The sequence below is a fragment of the Ctenopharyngodon idella genome, chromosome 1 (assembly GCF_019924925.1).
Source record: "Ctenopharyngodon idella isolate HZGC_01 chromosome 1, HZGC01, whole genome shotgun sequence".
Classification (NCBI taxonomy): Eukaryota; Metazoa; Chordata; class Actinopteri; order Cypriniformes; family Xenocyprididae; genus Ctenopharyngodon; species Ctenopharyngodon idella.
The window spans coordinates 21,418,133-21,440,526 of NC_067220.1; the positions used below are offsets into that span (position 1 = coordinate 21,418,133).

Genomic DNA, 22,394 nt, shown 5'->3' on the forward strand with positions numbered 1-22,394 from the left:
TTTATTTGACAACTGTAAGGAAAACATTTAACAATGAAGGGATGTGGATATGAAGATGTAAAATGAACAGTCTGAGAACTTTATGTAAAAAAGCTCTTAGCTGTTGCACTGTACAGTTTTTTTCTGTAACTTTACTTATTTATTTATTTTTGGTGTGCATAAATTTATGAATTATATGGACTCCTTATATCATTTGGTGTCCTTTTGGAGTCTCCAAGTGCCCTTTTTTGGAAAAACACCTTGAAAAAAGCTTGCAAAAAAAAAAAATACAGTTTTGTGAGAATCACCCTTCAATTTGATGGTTTACTTTGCTGGATATAGCAAATGATAACAAAATTGCCATCTTTTTTTATCTGTCTTAAACAAGATAAATGGTATAAGCTTAATTTAATAATAAATGTGCAATTAATCGCAATTAATCACAAATAAAAATTGTGATCTATTGATAGCCCTAGTTTATAAGTATGAGCAATATTTTTTTTTTACCAAAAAAAATGAAAATTCTGTCATCAATGACTCACCCTTAAGTTGTTCCAAACCCATAACACATTTGTTCATCTTTAGAACAAAAATGAAGATATTTTTAATATTCTCTTTCATTTTTGTCTTATAGGTTTGGAACGACATGAGGGTGAGTAAATGATGACACAATTTTCATTTTTGTGTGAAATAACCCTTAAAAAAGAAAAATATTCCTGTGAAAGTTATACTATGTGAAAGCAACATTGTTTAATGGCAAATCTGAAAGGAATGTCCATTTACATATATAAATACATAAATGATGAAAGAAGGCCTGTTATGTAGAGAACTAATTTCAGCACAGTGAAGAGTGTAAATCCTACAGTTCTTTCTACAGGGTGAATTATTGTTCGGTGAGTCAAAATAGCTCCATTTGCATAAATTACATTTTTGACAGAAATTAATTATAAGCTGAAAATGGGACAAGGCGGCGGTAAAATGGTGCCCTTGAGAAGCGTAAACGCTAGACAGAGAGAAAGAGGAAAACACATCCTTCCCCACAAAAATGGTGGTCAGCTAATCTTCCTCTATGTACTGCAGGTGTGTGGTTTTCTGACACCAGAAAGCATCTTGAATAAAGGTGCTTTATTTTACATCATAGGTTTGTATAATCAGTGTTTGTGTGTGACTCACCAGTAGAGATAAGGCTTGTCCTTGTCAACGTTTATGTTATTGATGGGGTCCAGGCGCAGCCAGGTGTGGAAGGTGAAGCCATTCTGGTATGGCCACTTTGCAATAGGTGGAAGAGCAATAGCCTGATGATGCATAAACAAAAACAGTTTTTCCAGTTAGGTTTCTTTATTTTGTGGTTCTATTATAGATAAAGAGTGTAGAGTATATGGCATTTGAACAGAATGGAAAAAACTACAGTGAAAGTAGTATCCTTGGAGGGATATGTTCAAAATGTCTGTGTATGTTTGTACACTGAGAATTTCCTGTCATATTTGTGGGTTACGGATGAAAAATTAAGGCAAGTGCAATGTTATTTTCTCCTGAACCCAGTATCCTATTTGTGCTAGAATAACATACAGTATAAACACCAAACAACATCCAATCAAAGTATTTCCTGAGAGAACGGCATTCATTTGGCACCGTTTCAAGTGAACACAGGAAGGGTTCCATAAACATGCCCTCTAAAGCATAAAGATCCCCATGCTGGCAGTATGATGGTCTGATTTTTAATAAAAGTACAGATAGGCAGTCGGAGCATTTCAACTGCATCTGCATCACATACGAAAATAATACATATGCTTTTTACTGCAATCCTCTCGATGCACAGAAAAACATGTATGTAAATATATGTAAGCACCAGACTAGATTTTTTTTAACTCTAAAAACAAGACTTTAATTCAATATATATGTTTCCATAAAAAAAACGGTTTATTCTGTAGTGCTTATCTCCTATAAAGCATAAAAAAACTCCAGAAAGCACCTAACATTTCCTGTGGGTGTTAGACATTCCTGTAAACTTCCATCTGTCACATGACTGAAGGAATGCCTAGATAACTAAGTGAAAGACTGGGTTAAGATATCTGAAGCTTTTTGGAAACAGAGAGAAATTAAATTCATATATTTTTTTTTTTTTTTTTAAGTTTTAACATCTCTTAATTCTGAAAGTAACAAGACAGTGTGTGAATAAGGGGGACTCTTTTTACTGCCTTCATTTTCAAATTCAACCTTGCTGACTTTGTGCTTCACAACTGGATTATTCTCGATGGGAGCAAGTCTGAAGAAATGAGCCTAAATCTTGTTGCAGCTCTCATACTACAGTTTCATGTGAACATAAGTGTGATTATTCAATTAGGGTCAGTTTTCTGTACTAGAAATCATGAAAAATTAAACTTAAATCTATGTTTCATCTATACCATTCAAATGTTGGGTCATTATGATTAAAAAAAAATATTCTGCAATAAATAGATCATAAGTGAAAGTAAAGAACTGTTTAGTGAAGGCTTTACTTTTCTTTTGAACTTTCTATTCATCAACAAATTCTGGCAAAAATAATTTATTTCCAAAAAAATATCAAGCAGCACAACTGTTTTCAACTGTGATGATAAGAAGAAATTTTCCTTGAGCATCAAATCAGCATGTTAAAAAGATTTCTGAGGGATCATGTGACTGGAGTATTTGCTGCTGAATATTCAGCTTTGGCATCACAGGAATTACATTTTAAAATATATTAAAATAGAAACAGTTTGATCAAATTAATCAAGCCTTGGTGAGCATAAGAGACTTTCAAAAAAATAAAAAAATAAAATATGCAATTAAAAAAGTCAAATATGATCCCTTCTGAATTAAACAATTAATTTCTAATCTTTAAACTGTAAATTTCTGTTGTCCTGACAAAGATTCACATGTCCATAGTAACCAAATACATTGTAATTCCCATATATCGACTTGTGTTATAACAGTTTCAATTAGGCAAAACGTATCAAAGTATAATTTCCCTGATTTTAAAACATTTTGTAAGTTTATTATAGAGAGGAAGTTAAAATGTCTGGATAGTGGACTAGCCCAAAATAGAGAATTTCTGGCATATACTGTATCTTTCGCATCGCCGTGGAAACCAGAAAAGTTCCACAAATTGAAAAATCACAAATGTTTTCACAGTGTATAGAGGCATACATTATGACTGAAGTCAAGGTTAAGGCCAGTGCAGTTAGACTGATGTTTGGGTCAGGGTCTCACCGCAGCACTCTTTCCTGGGAAGCTGAAAAAGGAATCTGGGCCATTTCTTTGAGCCATGGACTTCAACACGGACAGCAGCTTGACAGCATGAGGTGGCTAATAGATAGAAAAACAGTATTTAGACACCTTGAACAAACAACAAACTCACACAAGCACGCACACAAATAAATAATTTTAGCTTGACTGCAGTATTTTTCCTGTACATATACATAAAAGATACTGTGCACTACAACTACACAGAATATACAGTCACAAATCATTTTGGTTAGTTTGAACCTTTCTCATGTTGTGTGAAATCTGAGAAAGATATTCTTTATTTAGAAATGGATTAACCATTCCAAAATGTATTTTGTCCATCAGCAACAAGTACATCAGACAACAGAGTCACAATGATGGCTTCTGCCTTCAGGTTATATGATATAGACACACATGGATGTGCACTCTCCTATTGCTCTGACGTGTTCATTTGGCACTATGATCAATGGCACTGCCCAAGTCCTCAAGAAACACAGCCTAATGCATCAAAACCACCTGCCTTTCCACTCTCAACATCCTCTTTTATCTACTAAAGACTGAAGACACTCTTAGAATGGAGGACAAGGACAACGTTTTGTCCATTTATATTTTTAAAATGGAAATTGTTGCAAAGTGTATTTATACAGAGCATGCCATGACAAAAAATAATTAATGAATCAGCTTCCATTTATTTAAAGGGGCCATGAACTACACGTTTATTGTTTTATAATGTTTCCTGGGGTGCACTTATAATGCTAGTATGCTTTTTACATCATAAATTGCCATAATTTAGAAATAAAAGGCATTTTTCCTACCCTGATTTTAGCCCTCTGATTTGAACGCTCTGTTTTAAGGGGCATGTCTGCTGTGAGACTTCAGTGTCAATGCCCACTGCTGTGATTGGCTAACATCTTTGCATATGAAATAGCTAAGTATTACTCTCTCGAAAACTTTTAGCACATTTTTACTATTACAGCTCTCAATTTTAACTAATCGTGAAAAGTGTTGATAATAGAATTACATTTAGATCTACAGCATTATATTTAGATTGTGGCATGAAAGGTTTGCAGTGATGAACATTGTAGCCGATCAAAGACATGTTGCTAAGCGCATGAAAAAAAGTGATCTCGTCACTGCAACTCAATTTCTGCACACTAATGAATGCTTTCATCTTAACAGTGCGAACACAATATAACTAATAGATTTATTGAATAAAACGGGAGTTTTGGCGCGAGTCCAGAAATAAGTCACTGATACACTGGCGCTGTTTGATTGACAGCTCCAGCACGCGCCGTTTCATTGACAGCTCCAGCGATTGTAAAGGGAGCGTTCTTTGATCGCCTTCTATATATAATTTAATCACCGTTTGAATAACAGATTATTTTCATCCTACTAAGAGAAACAATGTGAAGTTGACAGTTTAGTCACTGGTTTGATTTACTGATACATAAACAAAGAACATCTGGCTGTACATGAATCATTACATATCAGATCAGGCATTAGAATTAACACAGTTACTAATATCTTGTTGCATTACTGCCGAGTCCAAATCGTAAAAGTCTGTTTGCAAAGCCTGCGCCGAAATGCGATTGATTTGCCAAAGACTCCACAGTGAAATGTACGGAATACAAATAAATAATGCTTAACTGAGACATTCACATTGTTGAAAATAAATAACCATATTCCTAGCATTAGGATCCTTTGAAAAGTAATGTTATTTTTATTCCTGTATTGCTCTTCTATCCTCGTCATCCCACTAAAACACCAGTGGGCAGGGCTAACGTTGCAATGATAGGTGTTGATTTCTTCTGCAGAGGCGGCGTTTCACCTATCTGCACAAATCATTCGTTGGGCCTGGTGTCAATGAGCTTTTATTGGACTAACAAGGAAGTTTTCAGTTTTGAAACTTACAGGATACTCTTAGAGTACGATTACCTCTTACATATCAAAAGCTCAAGGAAAAGTTGATTTCTCAATTCATGACCCCTTTAAAGCAACTGACAGCTCTAGTATTTCATAAAATATATAATATTTTTCTTGGAGATCACAGCATCATGACTCTATGTGAGATGGAGAGGGGAGAAGTATTCAAACAGCAGAAATAGAGGAGAAGACCATTACCCATTGGCCTTGTTCTCCTTTCAGTTTACTGAAGAACAGCTTCAGTTCCTTTACTGTGATACTGTAGCTGGCCAGCACTCCCAGCATGTCCACCACCAGATCTGAAAAACACCACACATAAACAGGAAGGGAATGCTGCATTACAACTGAAGAGACATTTATAAAAGGCTTTGGATTTAGAGACAGCTACTGAACTCACTTTGTATTTTTGACTATTTAAGATCACAGTTGTATTTCCACAAAATCAAAATTTATTCTGTTCCCACATCTTCCATTTGTGATGAAATAAGTAGAGTAATAATACTTGTATAAGAATGTTGTTCAGTTTACTGTTTATGCAGCATCAGAGAAGTTTTGCATGTACTGCATTTAGCACATGTCCTAAAGCATTGAGGAAATGCAAAAATGTTCTTCTGCATAAAGGCCGAGAGCACCTGTGATCAAAATGGAGTTGAGCTCCATCATGATTGAATAATGTTCCATCACTAAATCGGTACATACACAATATCAAGGGTTAAACAGTTGCACAACCTATACATTTTAAAATGGTAATGTTAGTGATGTCTCTATAAACAAATTTAAAATCTTTATTTGGAAAGCCCAGATGTGCCAAACTGAGCTTTGTGACTGATGAGACTCATCAGCCAAGCTGAGAGCGTCATGAGTCATTATTGCGCATAAATCTAAAGCTTTTTTTTACAATACTGTGTAGAGCCAAGCAAATATATTGAATATTCACAATATATTCATGCTGCTTTTCCTGCCAGTATTAAATTAAGCAACACTGTAAAATGTTGTCCTGCAACTTGTGAGTATGAGAGCGTCAACACAGAGATGTTGATTTAAACAACAGTTGCTTTTATTCAGCAGTGAAGCAATTTACAATGTTACAAAAGATTTTTATTTGAACTTTCTATTCGTCAAAGAATCCTGAAAAAATGCATTATGGTATCATGCATCAAGAATGATTTCATCATGTGACACTAAAGACTGGAGTAATGGCTGCTGAAAATGCATCTGAATAAATGAATAAATCACATTTTAATATATATTTAAAACATTAAAAATTTAACAATATTACTGGTATTATATTATACTATATTATATTATATTATATTATATTCATGTATCAAATGTCCATTGAATACTGTTAAAATTAGGGCTGCCCTCGACTAAAGATTTTTCTAGTCGACCAGTAGTCGTTCATTTAAGCAATTAGTCGACTAATCGCGCATTTATATTAATAAGCCATAAAATCATAATAATCTTCTATATACATAGATTAATCAGCGCTCAAACGCACGCATAAAGCTTGCCTCAGCGCACCGACAAACGTAATGATTATGAATGTGTCATGAAAAAACAGAAAGGAGACTGTCTAAACATTTCAATAATTTATTGATAATGTTTTCTGTGTTTTCGGCTGCAGAGATTAAGTCAACGATGCTGACTTGTCATCTCCACAGTAGTGGACGTGCATATATACAAGTTTCATATGGATTACATAATCTGAGAATATTTATTTTCCATTTGAATTGGCTCCTTTAAAAGTAGCTTTATAGAGGTATATTTCTCGTGTTTGAGAGGCAAGTATACGATGAGTTTCGGTTCATGTTTTTACATGCTCAAGTTCACTGAGACCGAGAGCAGAAAACGCAGAAAACAAAGTTTTGCTGTTATTGTGAGTTTACAAAAATAAAAGTAGACTCTTTACATTTTGCATTACTCTTATCTATGACCAAAAATGACAGAGTATTTTAAGTTAAATGCAGTGATTGCACCAGCGCCTCCATGTCATGCAGTAAACGCGCTCTCCACACAAGCACTTGGATATGCGCCAAATTATAGCGAAATTATATGCGCAAAAATTTTTTTTTTCTGCGACTAACCGACTAATAAAATCTTGGTCGACCAAGCCTCTTCAAGTCGACTAACGGTTAGTCGACTATTAGGGGGCAGCCCTAGTTAAAATGCTAAGGAAAGAGTGTCCTAAAGTAGGATGGGCACTGAGATGGGCAGCAAATAAGGTTTCTCCACTTTTCTGATATATGATTTCCACAACATAGTAAAACTGCAAATATTAGAGTGACACTTCTTTACAGAGGGGATGTCTGATCCCCTGTTTTACAAACCTGCGATCATGGTGTCAGCTCGGTCTATACGCTGGAGCACCAGCTGGATAAGGCCGATATCAGTGCAGGCCTGGAGGTTTCGCAAACTCTTCTTCAGCACGGCGGTGAACATACTCCACACCTCTGCCTGGCAGGTGGAGTCACATTTATCCAGCAGCTCTACCATGCAGTTGATGCTTTCCGTCTCCTGGATGATGAAGTTCATCTCCAGGTCAAACTGTCCCCCGACCAGCTGCACAGACACAATTTGAACATAAAGTCACAAATGGAGTCAAAGCCAGAAAAATATAATAATAATAATAATAATAATAATAATAATAATAGAAAATATGACTATCATTCTGAGGCAAAATGCAAACAGAATACGACAGCAGAGGAAAAGCACATTTCAACATTGCAGAAACAAATCATGTTAAATTAAAACTAAAACACAAAAAAAAGTTAAATTACTGTGAGTAATAGCCAGAATATTTAGAGTTGCTCTCTATGTTGGCATCCTGTCAGTTTATACTGGCTTCATTCCTGATATTAAATCCGGATAACCAAGTCACAGGGCTGCAATTCATGCCAATCCCATTGTAAAACATCTGTCAGCATCTGGCTGTAAAAAGCTTGTCCACAACTGGATTACTGGGACAGGATTTCTACCTTGCCCCAACACTGGCTTACTTTTAACCCTTGACCATAAGACGGTATGAACCCTGGGCTAGAAAGCGCTAATATAATCTCTCGTTTACATGACGATGGCAGATGTTCTGCAGACATTAACTGTAAACCTAGATTAACCTTGAAATGATGACATCATGAATGAGTGCCATACACTGCACACAGACAAAAGCCAACACCCTGCAAAGCCTTTGCATTTAAGAATGCACATTTTGAAAATGAATATTTTTAGAAATCCGAGGGTATCTGAACCACACATAGGCAGCAACGTCATTGCACCTTTTGAGGTCCAGAAAGGTACTAAAACATATTTAAAACAGTTCATGTGACTACAGTGGTTCAACCTGGACCTCAAAAGTTGCAATGACGTTGCTACCTATGTGTGGTTCAGATACCCTCAAAAATATCTTAATTTGTAGTCCGAAGATGAACAAAGGTCTTACGAGTGTAGAATGACATGAGGGTGAGAAATTTCATTTTTGGGAGGACTAACCCTTTAACTGACCAAAAATCAGCAAATATATCAGTGCAGTTATATATACATATAACAACCTATCTACATTTTTGCTTGGGCAGAAAACTAGCTTGCAAATGAAATCAGGGCTCATGTGATGTTCTTCGCTGTTTTGTGAGGCATTCATTTATCACAGCATGAAAAAGATCTCTGTATGAGGGTGCACAGGTCTTTCAAACAACACAAATAATGTCTTTTGTGTCTGTAAATAAATCCTGGGACTCATAAAATGCAATAATTTGCCAGCACTTAATAGTTGGCGAGACATTTTTACTATTGAACAGTTCTTTACAGTACATGATAAGAAAAACAATGCAGATGTCAGAAGTAATATTGCCAAGGTGGAAGCGGTCATCTCACAGTCATAAGGATCTAAAGAGATTGCTGTCATTTGCCAGCAGAAAGGCCATGACCACAATTTGATCAAGGACTAGAGCGAAGTATAAATCCACAGCCTATTGGATAGAAATGGTCCCATTAAAATGACTGAAGGTGGATTAAAGGAAAGGGAGGAGAGGGGGTATCACTGTCAGTCTACAGCAACAAAGGCTAACAAGGAAGGAGATAAAAGCCATGATCAGTCACACACACACACACACACTGCAGCCTCCCCATTGGGATTCTTTCTTCAAACCCACTGAATGATAGATCGCTCAGATTGTGCCAATGGAGAAATATGAAAATGAATGAAATAGTAAAATAAATGGATGCATATGATTGGCGGCCCTGCATTTCGCCGCCCGTTTAGCCTATAAAATAACCCTCCCTTCACCACCACACGCTAATACATCACCACCCCCGTTTACATTTGCATTCTGGAAAGAGGAGCTGATTGCGTTGTGTGGCAGCCAGCATGGAGAACGGCACTCAAATAGATCTGCGGCCACCGTGCAGGTGATTAATGGACCTGACATCCTCCCAGACTGAACGCTGTGAATGTGACTTTGGGGTTAGGATGCTATCAGCTTACACAGAAGACGCAGTAAAAAGTGGAAGATGCTGATGCCAATCTTGTAAAAGCACCTGATTAGCAGAAGATCAGCAGGTAGAGATGCACATCAAGGGAGCTAATCAATGTCAATGAGGATTTTAAAGACAAAAAGAATTGTCAGAGGTGTTATGATGTCCAGGAAGCTACACAACGGTCTAGTAATAGCACAACATTACTCTCAAACACAGACGAAAAAAAAAAAGTTTGTAAATTTTTACAGAAAAAAAAAACTGGTAATTGGTAAGCTATAAGCTACTTTACCATATACAGTGGAAAAAATGTAAATGGATTAACATTATATGTAATTTTACTGTAAAATAATGTCAAATTCATGAATTACCATATAATTTACAGTAAAAAAAAAAAAAACTAAAACAACATTCCTAGAAGTCCCTCCATGACACATTCACTTACTCAAATTTATTATATGGCTTTCTATGTTGCCACCATTATTATTATGGATGTTATCAATACATTTTAAGATAAAAAGCAGATTTTGGTATTGTGGTAGGTAGCCTATATTAACATTATATCACTTAAAGGGATAGTTCACTCAAAAATGAAAATTCTGTCATCATTTACTCACCCTCAGGTTGGTCCAAACCTATATAAATGTCTTTGTTCTGCTGAACACAAAAGGAAGATATCTGGAAAAATATCAGTAACCAAACAGATCTTATCCCCCATTGACTACCATAGTAGGAAAAAATAGATACTATGGAAGCTATACAAAACAAAGAACTTTAATATTTGAATAGCCTATGTGGTTGTAGATTACACTCCATCAAATGGAATAATGAATAAAAATGTATTGGTTCTTGTATATATTATAAGACTTCTGACAAAATATACAAAAAAGCCCTCTAGATTTATATTACACATTTGATTTTATTGCAGATAAAATAAAAAAGCCAAGACATACCTGCAAATTCTTTAGCAGTTATAAAAGTTTGCATGGCCTATATCAGGGGTCGGCAACCTTTTTATCATGGTGTACCATTTTTAAAACCACAGCAAGCCTATAATAGGCAACTATGGTAACATAAATTCATAGCCTACTAAGTCGAGAAATACTTGCGAAATAGTAGTAACTGTAGTATGAATTCAGTTGTCTTTAAATAAAGATTTTCTGTTTTACTTGGTGAATTCATTGTCATTCTCTGTGACTCTGCTCTGGAGCCGCCCTGGGGAAGGTGGGGGGCTCACACTAAAGCTGAACGATATAATGTTTTAGCATCTATATCACGATGTGCTATCTGAGTCATTAATGTTAATCAAACAACAAAATACAAAGAGAAAATCACTTTCGTAGCTTTAACAAAGATGAATTATATTTAATTTATACAGTGAAGACTATGCAGTGTTATTTTAAATTTAATTATTCAATTTCTGTACCTGAATACTGTAAGAGTTACCTGAAAAACATAAAGCACTGTTTATTTCATTTGTATCCTTATTCTATAGCATCTATCTATGCTTGTAATTTGTTTATTATTTTTTGCAGATTCACTCCCCTAAAAAATATCACCTCCAATCATTCTAGAATGTTTAATTCTTTCCAAATAGCTATTAAGTCATCTGGTGAAGTTGTTTTCATATCGCAATACATACTGCAGAAAAACTAAACCACAACGTCAGTTTTCTTGTCAGTTGTAGCCCTAGCTCGCACTTTGAATATAACTGTCCTTTATCCTTCTCTTTATAGTATGGAAGCTTGTTTCCGCCACTAAATAAAAAAGAAAAAAGGTAATTGCAACTTTTTATCTCACAATTTTGACTATTTTTTTTCCTCACAAATGCAAGTTTACATCTTACAATTCTGACTTCTTTTCTCAGAAGCAACTGCGAGTTATAATGTCAGAATTGTGCGATATACACACAACTGCAAGAAATAAAGTCAGAATTTTGAGTTATAAACTCACAACTGTGCATTATAAATTCACAATAGCGAGAAATAAAGTCAGAATTGTGAGATATAAAAAAAGTTCCGACTTTTTTTCTCATTTCTGACTTTTTTTCCTCGCAATTGTTTATATCTCGCAATTCTGACTTTTCTCAAAATTGTGAGATATAAACTCGCAATTGTGAGTTATAAAGTCCAATTCTGAGGAAAAAAAGACTGACTTTTCTCAGAATTGCGAGTTTATAGTTCTGAGCTTATAACTCACAATTCTGACTATAACTCGCAATAGTGTTATAAAGTCAGAATTGCAAGATATAAAGTCAAATCTGAGAAAAAAAAGTCAGAATTTTGAGTGTATATCTCGCAATTCTGACTTCATAACTTGCAGTTCTGACTATAACTCGCAATTGTGAGTTTATTTCTCATATTTGTGAGAAAAAGTCACAATTACCTTTTTTTATTTTGATGTAGTGGCAGAAACAAGCTTCCAAATTATAGTGATCAGAGACAAGGTGGATTTATTTTGGTTTCTTTACCATATCTGTTTTTCTCACTCTGTTTCTCATACAAAGACTCTGCTCTAGCTGATGATGCAGTCACCAGATCCCTCAGAGGCAAACCGAGCCCTGCGTTTCACCTCTGAGGACCCATTGAATTAATAATGGGTGAACAGCTCTTGGTCCAGGGCTGACAATAACAAGAACTTTTCTCCATGGTGAGAAGGACTACACCAGGGACAGCCAATCACACTTTACGTACAGCCCCTGGTTGCTGGCTAGCATCTTATTTTAGCACTAAACAAATGACGTTATACAGAGGAAGACTTTAGCTCACTGCTGGGGATATATATAAAGAAATGGAAAAGAACAGTATCATTCCAAATTTAAAGTCAGACTTGATCTTAAACACTTCTTGAGAGGCAAATCCTCTTCTTCACTAATTTGCTCAGCTGTCAGGCAGCATTTGCTGTTTTTAGTTTGTAATGAAAAGACACAACAAATGACTAAACTACTTGCAATAGCACCACCCCCAAGGACAACATGCATTTTCATTCATCCATAAATTATTATCTGCTGCAGCCCATCAAGTAATCTGAAGAGGAAGGCAGATACGCACTTCAGGTCACCATGAATAAGACCATTACAAATCATTTAATTAGTCACCAGAACTGAAACCATTCTTTATCTTTCTCTGTCTCTCTGTCTCTCTCTTTCTCTCTCACACACAAGTCAATGTTCATTTTCTTTGGACAACTCAGACTTGACCAGTTCAAGAGATACCCAAAATTGAAAATTCTCACATCATTTACTCTTGTGCTTCCCTAGATGTATATGACATTTTTTTCCAGATCATCACAAACAATGAGTTGACGCTTCAAAAAACACACAAAGCGAACACAAATGGTAAACCATACAACCTCAGTTGATGAATTAAATATCTTCTTCTGCTATGTGAGAGAAAAATATTAATATTTTAAACTTTTTAAACTATAAACCATCACTTCTGACCAACCGTCATCCGTGGGTTCATGAGTTCACACTTACGTAAATGTCAGCACATAAAGCTTGATGTAAGCGTGTTGTGAAACTCACGGAAGAAGTGACGTCCTCTGTGCTTCCATATCACTTCATGCCTGAGCTTCAGAATGCGCTAACATCACACTTCATGTGTATGACAATTTCCGGAAGCAATGGTTTATAGTTTATTTTTCTGAAATATACCTATCCTTTTGCCTCAGAAGACACCGATACATCAACTGGGGTTGTACAAATTACCATTGCGTTCGCTGTGTGGTTTTTGAAGTGTCAACTTTGGATGAGTCCCGTACACTTGCATTACATGGACTCACAGAGATGTAAAATCTTTTTTTGTGTCCATCTGAAGAAAGAAAGTCTTATACATCTGGGACAACATGAGGGTGAGTAAAGGACGAGAGAAGTTTTATTTTTGGGTGGAGCATCCCTTTAATGTGACCACGCTGAATGTGAGCCAGAGCAGGATAAAACCACAGAGACAACAGAACAGAGAGAGATTGGGAAATGAGCAAATGGAGAACAAATTTATGAGAAAACCTGTTTAGGCTGAAAATGTGAGGGTATGATCTCAACATACACCAGACAATTGCCAGAGATACATTTACATTTTTCAAATTTGCAAGTCTAATGAGTTTAACGTTCAAGTCTATGCCCTTGCTTTTTCCAAACACAAGTGAAAGCTCTATCAGTTTTCCCTGAAGTAAATATGTACTTCCTGCTGTTTTTTCTAATAGTGATTTATGTTCAAAGAAGAGGGGAAAAAAGTCTATCACTGATCAGAACAAATTGTAGCATCTTTAATCTAATATACAAAGTGTTCAAACTATTAAATAAATGCATTTTATATGAAAAGACTAATGATCTGACGACCGGACTGGCTACATTAACATTACACTGTGTTTAAAAAATTATTATGCAATAATAAATGTAATGTAATGTAATTCTGCTAATTCTCTAAATGACTATGAACAAAGACGTTGATTACTGCAGTTGACTGATTCTTGTTCACTAAATGATAGCTGAGCTCTATACAATCTACCTTCCTTTTGCAATCTTTCAAGTCACTTTTCTTAACATTAGCATTTGTTACACTGTCATCAGCCTACAGATGTACTAATGGGTCAGTGAGGCTTATTATGGTTGGTCAACCAAACATTCAGAATCAGTCAACTAAGCAAAGACAAAATGAAATGGACATTCTCCCTTGGGCATAAATTCCAGTACATCAAGAAAAAAAAAAAATACTACAATGATTTTAAAAAACAATTGCAAGTTAATGCTTGACAAATGTTTTGTTATTTGGGATTTCAGTGTCAACCTGGATAACAGGTAATCTCAGGCAGTTATATTCCTGACACTCAAAAGGACTCCATAGCATCCACAAATACAACTTACTTTAATTTTCAGAAATGTACTGAGGTGTAAATTTTGTTTGTTATTTCAATCAGTATATTTCACTAGAAATATGACATTAAAGGGATAGTGTGCCAAAAAAAATGAAAACTATCATAATTTACTTACCTTTGTTTAATTGTTATTTAAAAAAAGAAAAAAAAAACTTAAAGGATTAGTTCACTCTAAAATGAGAATTACCCCAAGCTTTACTCACACTCAAGCATCCTAGGTGTATATGACTTTCTTCTTTCTGATGAACACAATCTAAGTTATATTAATAAAAATCCTGATGCATCCAAGCTTTATAATTGCAGTGAACGGAACCAATGAGTTTGAAGCTCAAGAAAGTGCATCCATCCATCATAAACATACTCCACACGGCTCCGGGGGGTTAACAGAGGCCTTCTGAAGCAAAGCGATGTGTTTGTATAAGAAAAATATCAATATTTAACAAGTTATAAATTAAAATATCTAGCTTCCACCAGACCACCTTCCGTATTCAACTTAAGAAAAAAGCGTAACTAATGTCGTGTCAGTTACGCTTTTTTCAATTAATAATTTTTTTTATACATTTATACATTTTATTTATTAATTTCCCCATAGCTTCTAAAATCTTTTGCCCTTCATCAAACAGATGTGCATTCCTCCATCACAGGAGCAGAGGATTTCTGACCATAATCATTGTTCATTCCTCAGATGGGTTGATGGGCCTAGCTATCCTCTAATCATTACTCAGACTGACCCTGCTATCAACTGAGGCAGAACGCTCAAATCCTCTTCCTTTGCACTGATGTTAAAGTGTGTATATAACAGCCGCTATCTAATAGAGCAATCAGCCTCCAGTCTCTGTGAGACAGCTAAAAGAAGCATTGGAGAGGAAGCGGAAAACAGCCAACAGGAAACTTCCCTCATTAGTGGGGCGTAGACACACGTCCAATTCATGGGAAAGGCAGAGTTTTACATATCTCTGTGTAGTTCTAGGAGTTAAATGTTCATTTAAAATAGTTTATTGTGATTTATAATGTTTATTAGTTTGAAACAATGAATAATCAGATCAGCAGCATAGAGAGAGAATATCAAATGGGGTTTGGCATGTAGATGTAGTAGGTCACATTTGGATTGCAGAGCTTATATTATATTTGGATAATGTGTCTTTGTGCTGCATGTGGAGCTAAAAATAGCATTTCAAAACTGCAGAGGACAACAGCAAGGAGGTGTTCCAAGTTGTTTTGAGGCTTGTATAAATAGAATATAAGCCACATACACATACACATCAGGGACGAGGCCACATAATGGCCAGAGTGGCACTGGCTCACACAGCGTGATGGCTGGTCCACCCAATTAAAGTTGCCGGAAAATACTAATAATTTGGAAATTATTGTATTATTGTAATTTGGAACTGTATTTTGTCAAATGCAAAATAATTATAGTTTACATTAATCACAAATATATTGTCAAATTTATGATTTAAATATTTGAAAATGTATTTTTATTTCAGTTTGGATGAAATTTAAGCAGTGTGCTTATATTTTCATCTGGAGTTGCTCAGGTTTTATGGTTCAGTGGGTCGCACCTGTTAACTGAATCCATTTAGCTATCCAGAGTCAGATCCACTATTTCTGTAGCTCTGCGTCAGACTCTCTAGTGGGCCACATGGATAATTGGGCCAAGCTGCACTGTTTTCTCTCAGTTTTAGAGAGTGAATATCTCTCTTATGCCATGTAAGGTATGAGAAACCACAATGTGAAAACTTTCACTGTGGGAAAGCTGTTGGTTAATCAGTTCTGCTTTAAATTCATAAAATATTTGCCTGGCATAAAAAAATCTCTGCAGACTGAAGATTTATTTTTTGAGGTCTTTAACATTCAGACACACACTACAATGACAATAAGAACCTTATAAAGACAGAGCTGCTGTTAACACCACATGACACAACTTAGGCAAAAAAACACTACATCAGTGTAACACAGTAAACAGTAAAATTGTGAGCAGTATCGGTGCATGGCCTAAAAAAAATTAACATACCAAAAGAAAAGTTTGCTAAGAACCAGAATGTATTGATATTGAGATATCTGACTTATTTACCCTGTTAAAGAATTCTCATGGCCTAAGTTTCAAAATACGAGTTGGACGTATGACGGAGTATTTCTGTGCTAAATACACTCCTTCCGGATTCAGACAAGTTTCGGAAAGTATGAGTATTGAGTATGGCCCTGTATCACGTCATAAAGTGCAGAATTCCATATATAGGCACTTCTCCCTGATAACCGTGTGCACACATCACCCAGAGCGAGTGAAAGAGCAGACCCATCAACATGCTTCTTTGGGGTTATGGAAGCCGAGAGATTTTTCAACAATGTCACCAAAGAAGTGTGTTTTTGGTTGAGAGGGAAAGATAGCCTTTTTCAGCTTCCCAAAGAACCCAGCGTTAAGGTAACAGTGGATGCAGTTTCTTTTTCCGGGGCAGCAACGGAGCTGTGCGTTTGTATGTTTGTTTGTTCCAGGAATTTCAGTGACGAATGTTTTGTAAACAAGTCCCAGTTCGCAGCATTTGCTGGATTTGCAGATCGGTTGAGACCCAGCGATAGATTCCGGTCATGAGTCAGAACCGCAGACGGGAGTAAAACTGCATCAAATGTCTGTGTTCCGTTGGTAATCGGCACGCAAGTACATATAATGTAAACAACACAAACGTTTTTGTTCCCTTTTTTATAATAATGCAGACGATCGCTACGCAAAAGCTGCACGTGCTTGTGACTCTTAAGCTCTGCCCACACCACGGGTCCAGGAGCTCCAGGAGGATTTTTTCAGAAAGAGTCTGTACAGTGTATCTATCTTTTATAAATATGATAAAACTAAAGACTTTTCGGAGATATGAAGGATCCAATACTACTCTATAAAGTACTCAAGATTAACGTAAGATTGGAGGAAACTGTGTGTTATGTACCCTTTATTACTTCTTGAGTTACAGGCATGCAAACATATAAAAAATAAAATATTTATGGCACTCAGACAGGTATGTTCTATGCAATAGTTTGTCACTATTTATGTTTGTCTCTCTTTAGAAAAAAATGTGAATAAAATAAAAAAAACTGAGCAGGGAAGTTTTCCAAAATTTGGTTGATTTGACACGGAATGACCCAACAACCTTTTAGGGTTGAACGATTGATTGAACGATTGATATGGACTAGTATCTGTGAACATTAAACCGCAAAAAGACTATTTAAATATGTAGTCTGTATATTCTGTGTTTCTGTGTGAAGGAATGCTGCAGTTTCATCACATACTCATGCACACACAATGCTCATGGTGTTTTAAATGTCTGCCATCTCCATATGAGGACACTCCACATGAATTTCATCTCCAACACTGTTCTAAGAGTTCACTTTATTAGCTTTTCGTTTCATAAAAACTATCGTCAAACACATACAAAAACTCAAAGGACTCAACAACTGGCCAAAATAAAAGTTCAGTTTAACTTGAAGAAATTGTGACAGAAATACACTACAGTAAAGCAGAATGTACCTCTCAGAGTAATAATAAATTAAAAATTAAAACGGAAAGAGAATTTGGAAAAAAATAAAATGGAATTTTGGAAAAAATAATAAATATTTCAGGACAATGTGTGGGAAAGTTGAAGTTAAACTAGAAAATTCTACATATGAAACAACAGAACTTTTCTAAAGGCTTGTCACTGCTCTTTAATACACACTGAAAACTTCTGGCAGTGCAGGGCATCTGACACTGCACGCAGTGAACTGCTGTGTACGGTGAGAAAAGATAACAGTGCAAATCAAATCAGCCGAGCAGTTCCTTCAACACCATCTGCTCTCTAAATATAGAATACAGACTGCACACAACTTTTTATTTTCAGCCAAATCACAAAGTGATCTGATACTTCGAAGTGGCTGGCACCACTAGCAAACATTTACCTTTCTTTAATTTTATTTAAAGACTCGTAATGACGACAAGGATTCGTGGTGCCTCACAACCAAAAAGTTGTTCTAAACCATTTAAGACGAACCCATGAAATTGAAAGCGAACACCATAGTCCTATGTATCATACACCAGAACTTGCTATGGGGATTTCTGACATTTCCCAAGGAAACAACAAGCTCTATTGTTTTGAGGAGATGGTTTGCTCTGTTTCTACTTCCTGAAGTAAAAAGAATATGTGGAGTGTTGTTGCTAAGGTTTCTTTCATCCCAAGAGTCGTGTTCCAGCCGGCTGCTGTTTTCATCACCAATGCACCAGAGTCACACCCTGAACAGTTGCTTAGAGCATTGCTCTTACAGGCACTGATGCGATTTTAACTACACAAAGCAGGGGAGTATTATGTTTCCAAGTAGGGGTGACCAATTAATCACATAAGAATCGAAACTGCAATATAGTCAAAAGTAAGTTTTAAAAGTCTGCAGTTTCATAAAAAAATACAGTCTGCATGCATTGCGTGCTTCAAAGTGAAAGGGCGCCTCTTTGTTCTGTCCTACTGCTTGCACACATGGGGCTAGTGAATGGTGTTTTCAGCAGCCTCAGAGCAGATCACAGTATGTGCACGCTCCACAGTTTGTGCACGCTTTAAGCGTTTTGAAGAGTTTGGTCAAAGTCACTTTGCTTAATGTCCGTGATGTGGTTCGTTTTCAGTGTGCACTGACAAAATGCGTTCATTCGGGACACCCTGCAACGACAAACACAGATGAAACTCGAGTCACGCATTTTAGAGAAGTTTGAGGCGTGCTGACACTTCGAAAAAAATGTAATATAAAGTTACCATATGTTTGTGTAAAATACACATGTAATACATCTGTATTTATATACATAAACACATATTTATATAAATATACATTTATTAGTTAAATAAAAAATGTCATTTGAAAACACTAAACTGACTGATAACTGTTTGTTGCAATGCTGAATTTGAAAATAAATAAACAAAATTTGGTTTCATAACCTTATAGTGCACTCTCATTGTATGATGGCAACGATTCTGTAGTCCTGTCCAGATCTGAGAACAATTCAATATAGTTTACCCTTTTATAGTCATAATGCACTTTGATTAGGTGTACAACCAATGTACCCTCACTGATGCTAAGTTGCCCATAATTCAATGGGGACAGTATTTCTTGGCCAGAAATAAAAAAAAAAAAAAAGTTTAATAAAAAGGTTTCCTTTATACATTTATTTCTTACTAGAAGTCTTTCATGAATTAAATTTTTTTTAAAGCATTAAAATATAGCCAGGAAAAAATTTCAATAACACATTTTTGTCATTAAGTCTTATTCTTAATGTGTTTTATCTTTCTTGACATCAGGTAACATCAGAGCTCTAGACTGCGACCTTTTTTCCTGTCGATGCCATTTCTATTGCGCGTGAGAAACATTAAACAGCAAACGTGTAAAGAAATAGTGCTACTCATATGAACTGCAGCACACAGGTCATTTATCAGCTCGGCCCAAAAGACAGGGCAGCGTGAGCTTAGAGCGAAGTGAGAGTGAGAAGCATTCGAGTTTGCCACAGCGTTCACCGATACAAACCACAAAAGTCCTGATTTAAACTACAGTTTAAAGCCAGATGAAACAGCACTGGCTTTTTCAACAACATTGACAAGGCTTTTCAATCCACAAATCACCAACATTTATCATGGATATACTGTAGTTATATAACACTAACTGTTATTACCATGGCATTGTGGCAGAAATGGATATTCATATTAAGTTTTATTAAATTATTAATGTAAACATGTATTAAATGTATTAAAGGAGCAATGGAATATAATTACAGCATTTTTTTGTCATTAAGTTATAGCAGTTTTTCTACATTTGTATTTATATTAAATGTGTTATTGTTTTTTCATAACAAATACCACAGAAACCATACAGTTACTTTTTACCATGGTGATGAGGTGCCATGCATGTTTTTACCTGTGGTTATCATGATTTTCAAATGTATGATACAATGGCATGGCAAATGGCATCATCTTTACATTTTATCCTATAAAAATTGGGTCGATATTTTTTTTTTTTTTTTTTTTTTAAACAGATGTTACTGTTTTTGTTAATGAATATAAATGTACATTGTTTCTGTAGCAACTTTCAGCATGTTTCCTATAACAACATCTGACGTTAACATTTTACATGGCGTGAGAAAGTCACATAAACCATGCAAAATCCCATCAGAGCAGTCAGACTGAAACAGATTTCCAGAAATGTGAATAGGATTTCAAACCATATATGAATGTTGCTCAAAACGGATTTGTAAGAATCGCATTTCATGTGATTTTTTTGCTGTTCACACTTGCTAAATCTGATCGGATTTCAATCAGATATGCACAAAAATCTGATTTGGACTGAAAAGTGAAAGTGACATGTGAAGGCCAAGTATGGTTACTCATACTTGGAATGTGTCCTCTGCATTTAACCCATCCAGTTAGTGCACACACATTAGGAGTAGTGAATAGTGAACACACACACTGCAAACTGTGGACACACACACCCGGAGCAGTGGGCAGCCATTTTCACTTTGGCACCGGGGAGCGATTGGGGGTTAGGTGCCTTGTTCAGGGGCACCTTAGTAATTTCCTGCTGGTATTGAGACTCGAACCCGCAACCTTTGGGTTACCAGTCTGACTCTCTCTTACCATTTAGCCATGATTGCACCACAATTGACAGTCTGAACGTAGCCTTATAGGATTGTTGCCAGAGAAAATGATAACTTGGTAGATGATTAAAATATTCTGTTTTCACCTGTAGGTAATGCACCAATGATGTCCAACCAATCTTAATAATATCTTGATTACTACTTTATGGACAGATGAGGACACTATTAGTCTCATAAGCAGATCTGCCCATGTCCATCTCTCTTCTAAAAAGGGAGACACGGCACAGCATGGAAAATAATAATACAAATCATATCAGTAATGCAATAAAAAAAACTGTTTTCAGTTCACATGAGGTTGCATCTGAGGTGAAGCATATTGTGAATGCCCTTCATTATGTAGAATAAGTGCTAAGTTTGTGTTTGATAATCTCTGCCTCTAACCTCAACATCAAATGAAAGGTTGACCAAACCCTAATATTTGCGTCTGTGAGAAGTGCAGAGGACAGAGACAGGTGCACACACAAGCTTAGCCAATGACATGCAACCGAGGACAGTGAAGTGTGAACCTTAGTCATAATAGAAAACCAGACACCATTTAGAAGTGAATAAGCTTCCTGCACAGGGCCTCAGCAGCTCAGACTTGAATGAGCAGTGAACTGCAACATACTGTAGCCTACAGTATAAGCATATTCAAACATTATAGTTTATCATGTCCTTTTATCACAAAATACATCATAACTGATTTAACTGTATAAGGTCCTCGCTTTCAGGATTTTTGATCTGTGCAGATGATTAGCTAGACTGATGGTTTAATTAATTAACAGTTTATTGTTCTTCAGGAAAGAACTGAGATGTTTTAAACGATCATATTCCAGTAATCCTGGAGAAACAAGTCAACAATATATGCAATGCATGCAAAAACCACATTAAGTACTAAAATAAATTTAACAAGTGAATGAATGTGCACAGTTAAGACTTGACTGTCTAGTTGGTATGAGTTTGTGTGTCCATGTTTGTGTAAGGAAAAAGGACACGTCCTGCTGCGCATGCTAATCTGATGTTTACTAACGAGACACAGCGTCTATTGCGAGGGTTGGTTTGTTCATGAAACACACGGCTGAACGGATGTGATGCCTCGAGCGGTGCTGCCACGGTACACACCGCCAGCATCCCCACAGAAACATCACATGGTGACGTGGCTTCCACTAACAAAAGTCTCTTTCTCTCTCCACTAGTGTACAATTAGCTGATACACTTTCATTAAAGAATGCCAGCATTCATGAGGCTACAAAACTGCAAATTATTGTAATGCAAATAA

The 22,394-nt window shown here is 36.0% G+C and overlaps 1 protein-coding gene across 6 annotated transcripts in view; it reads right to left on the reverse strand.

Annotated features, from left to right (window-relative positions):
* The window catches only part of lrba (LPS responsive beige-like anchor protein), a 259,976-nt gene that overhangs the window by 213,851 nt on the left and 23,731 nt on the right, over positions 1–22,394 (reverse strand). For all 6 annotated transcript variants that reach the window (XM_051892487.1, XM_051892501.1, XM_051892479.1 and 3 more), the window contains exons 2-5: positions 7,476–7,707; positions 5,344–5,444; positions 3,208–3,303; positions 1,153–1,274 (exon numbers count right to left, since the gene is read on the reverse strand). In XM_051892487.1, coding sequence (XP_051748447.1) covers positions 1,153–1,274; positions 3,208–3,303; positions 5,344–5,444; positions 7,476–7,707 — 551 coding nt within the window. The remainder of the gene's footprint in view (positions 1–1,152; positions 1,275–3,207; positions 3,304–5,343; positions 5,445–7,475; positions 7,708–22,394) is intronic.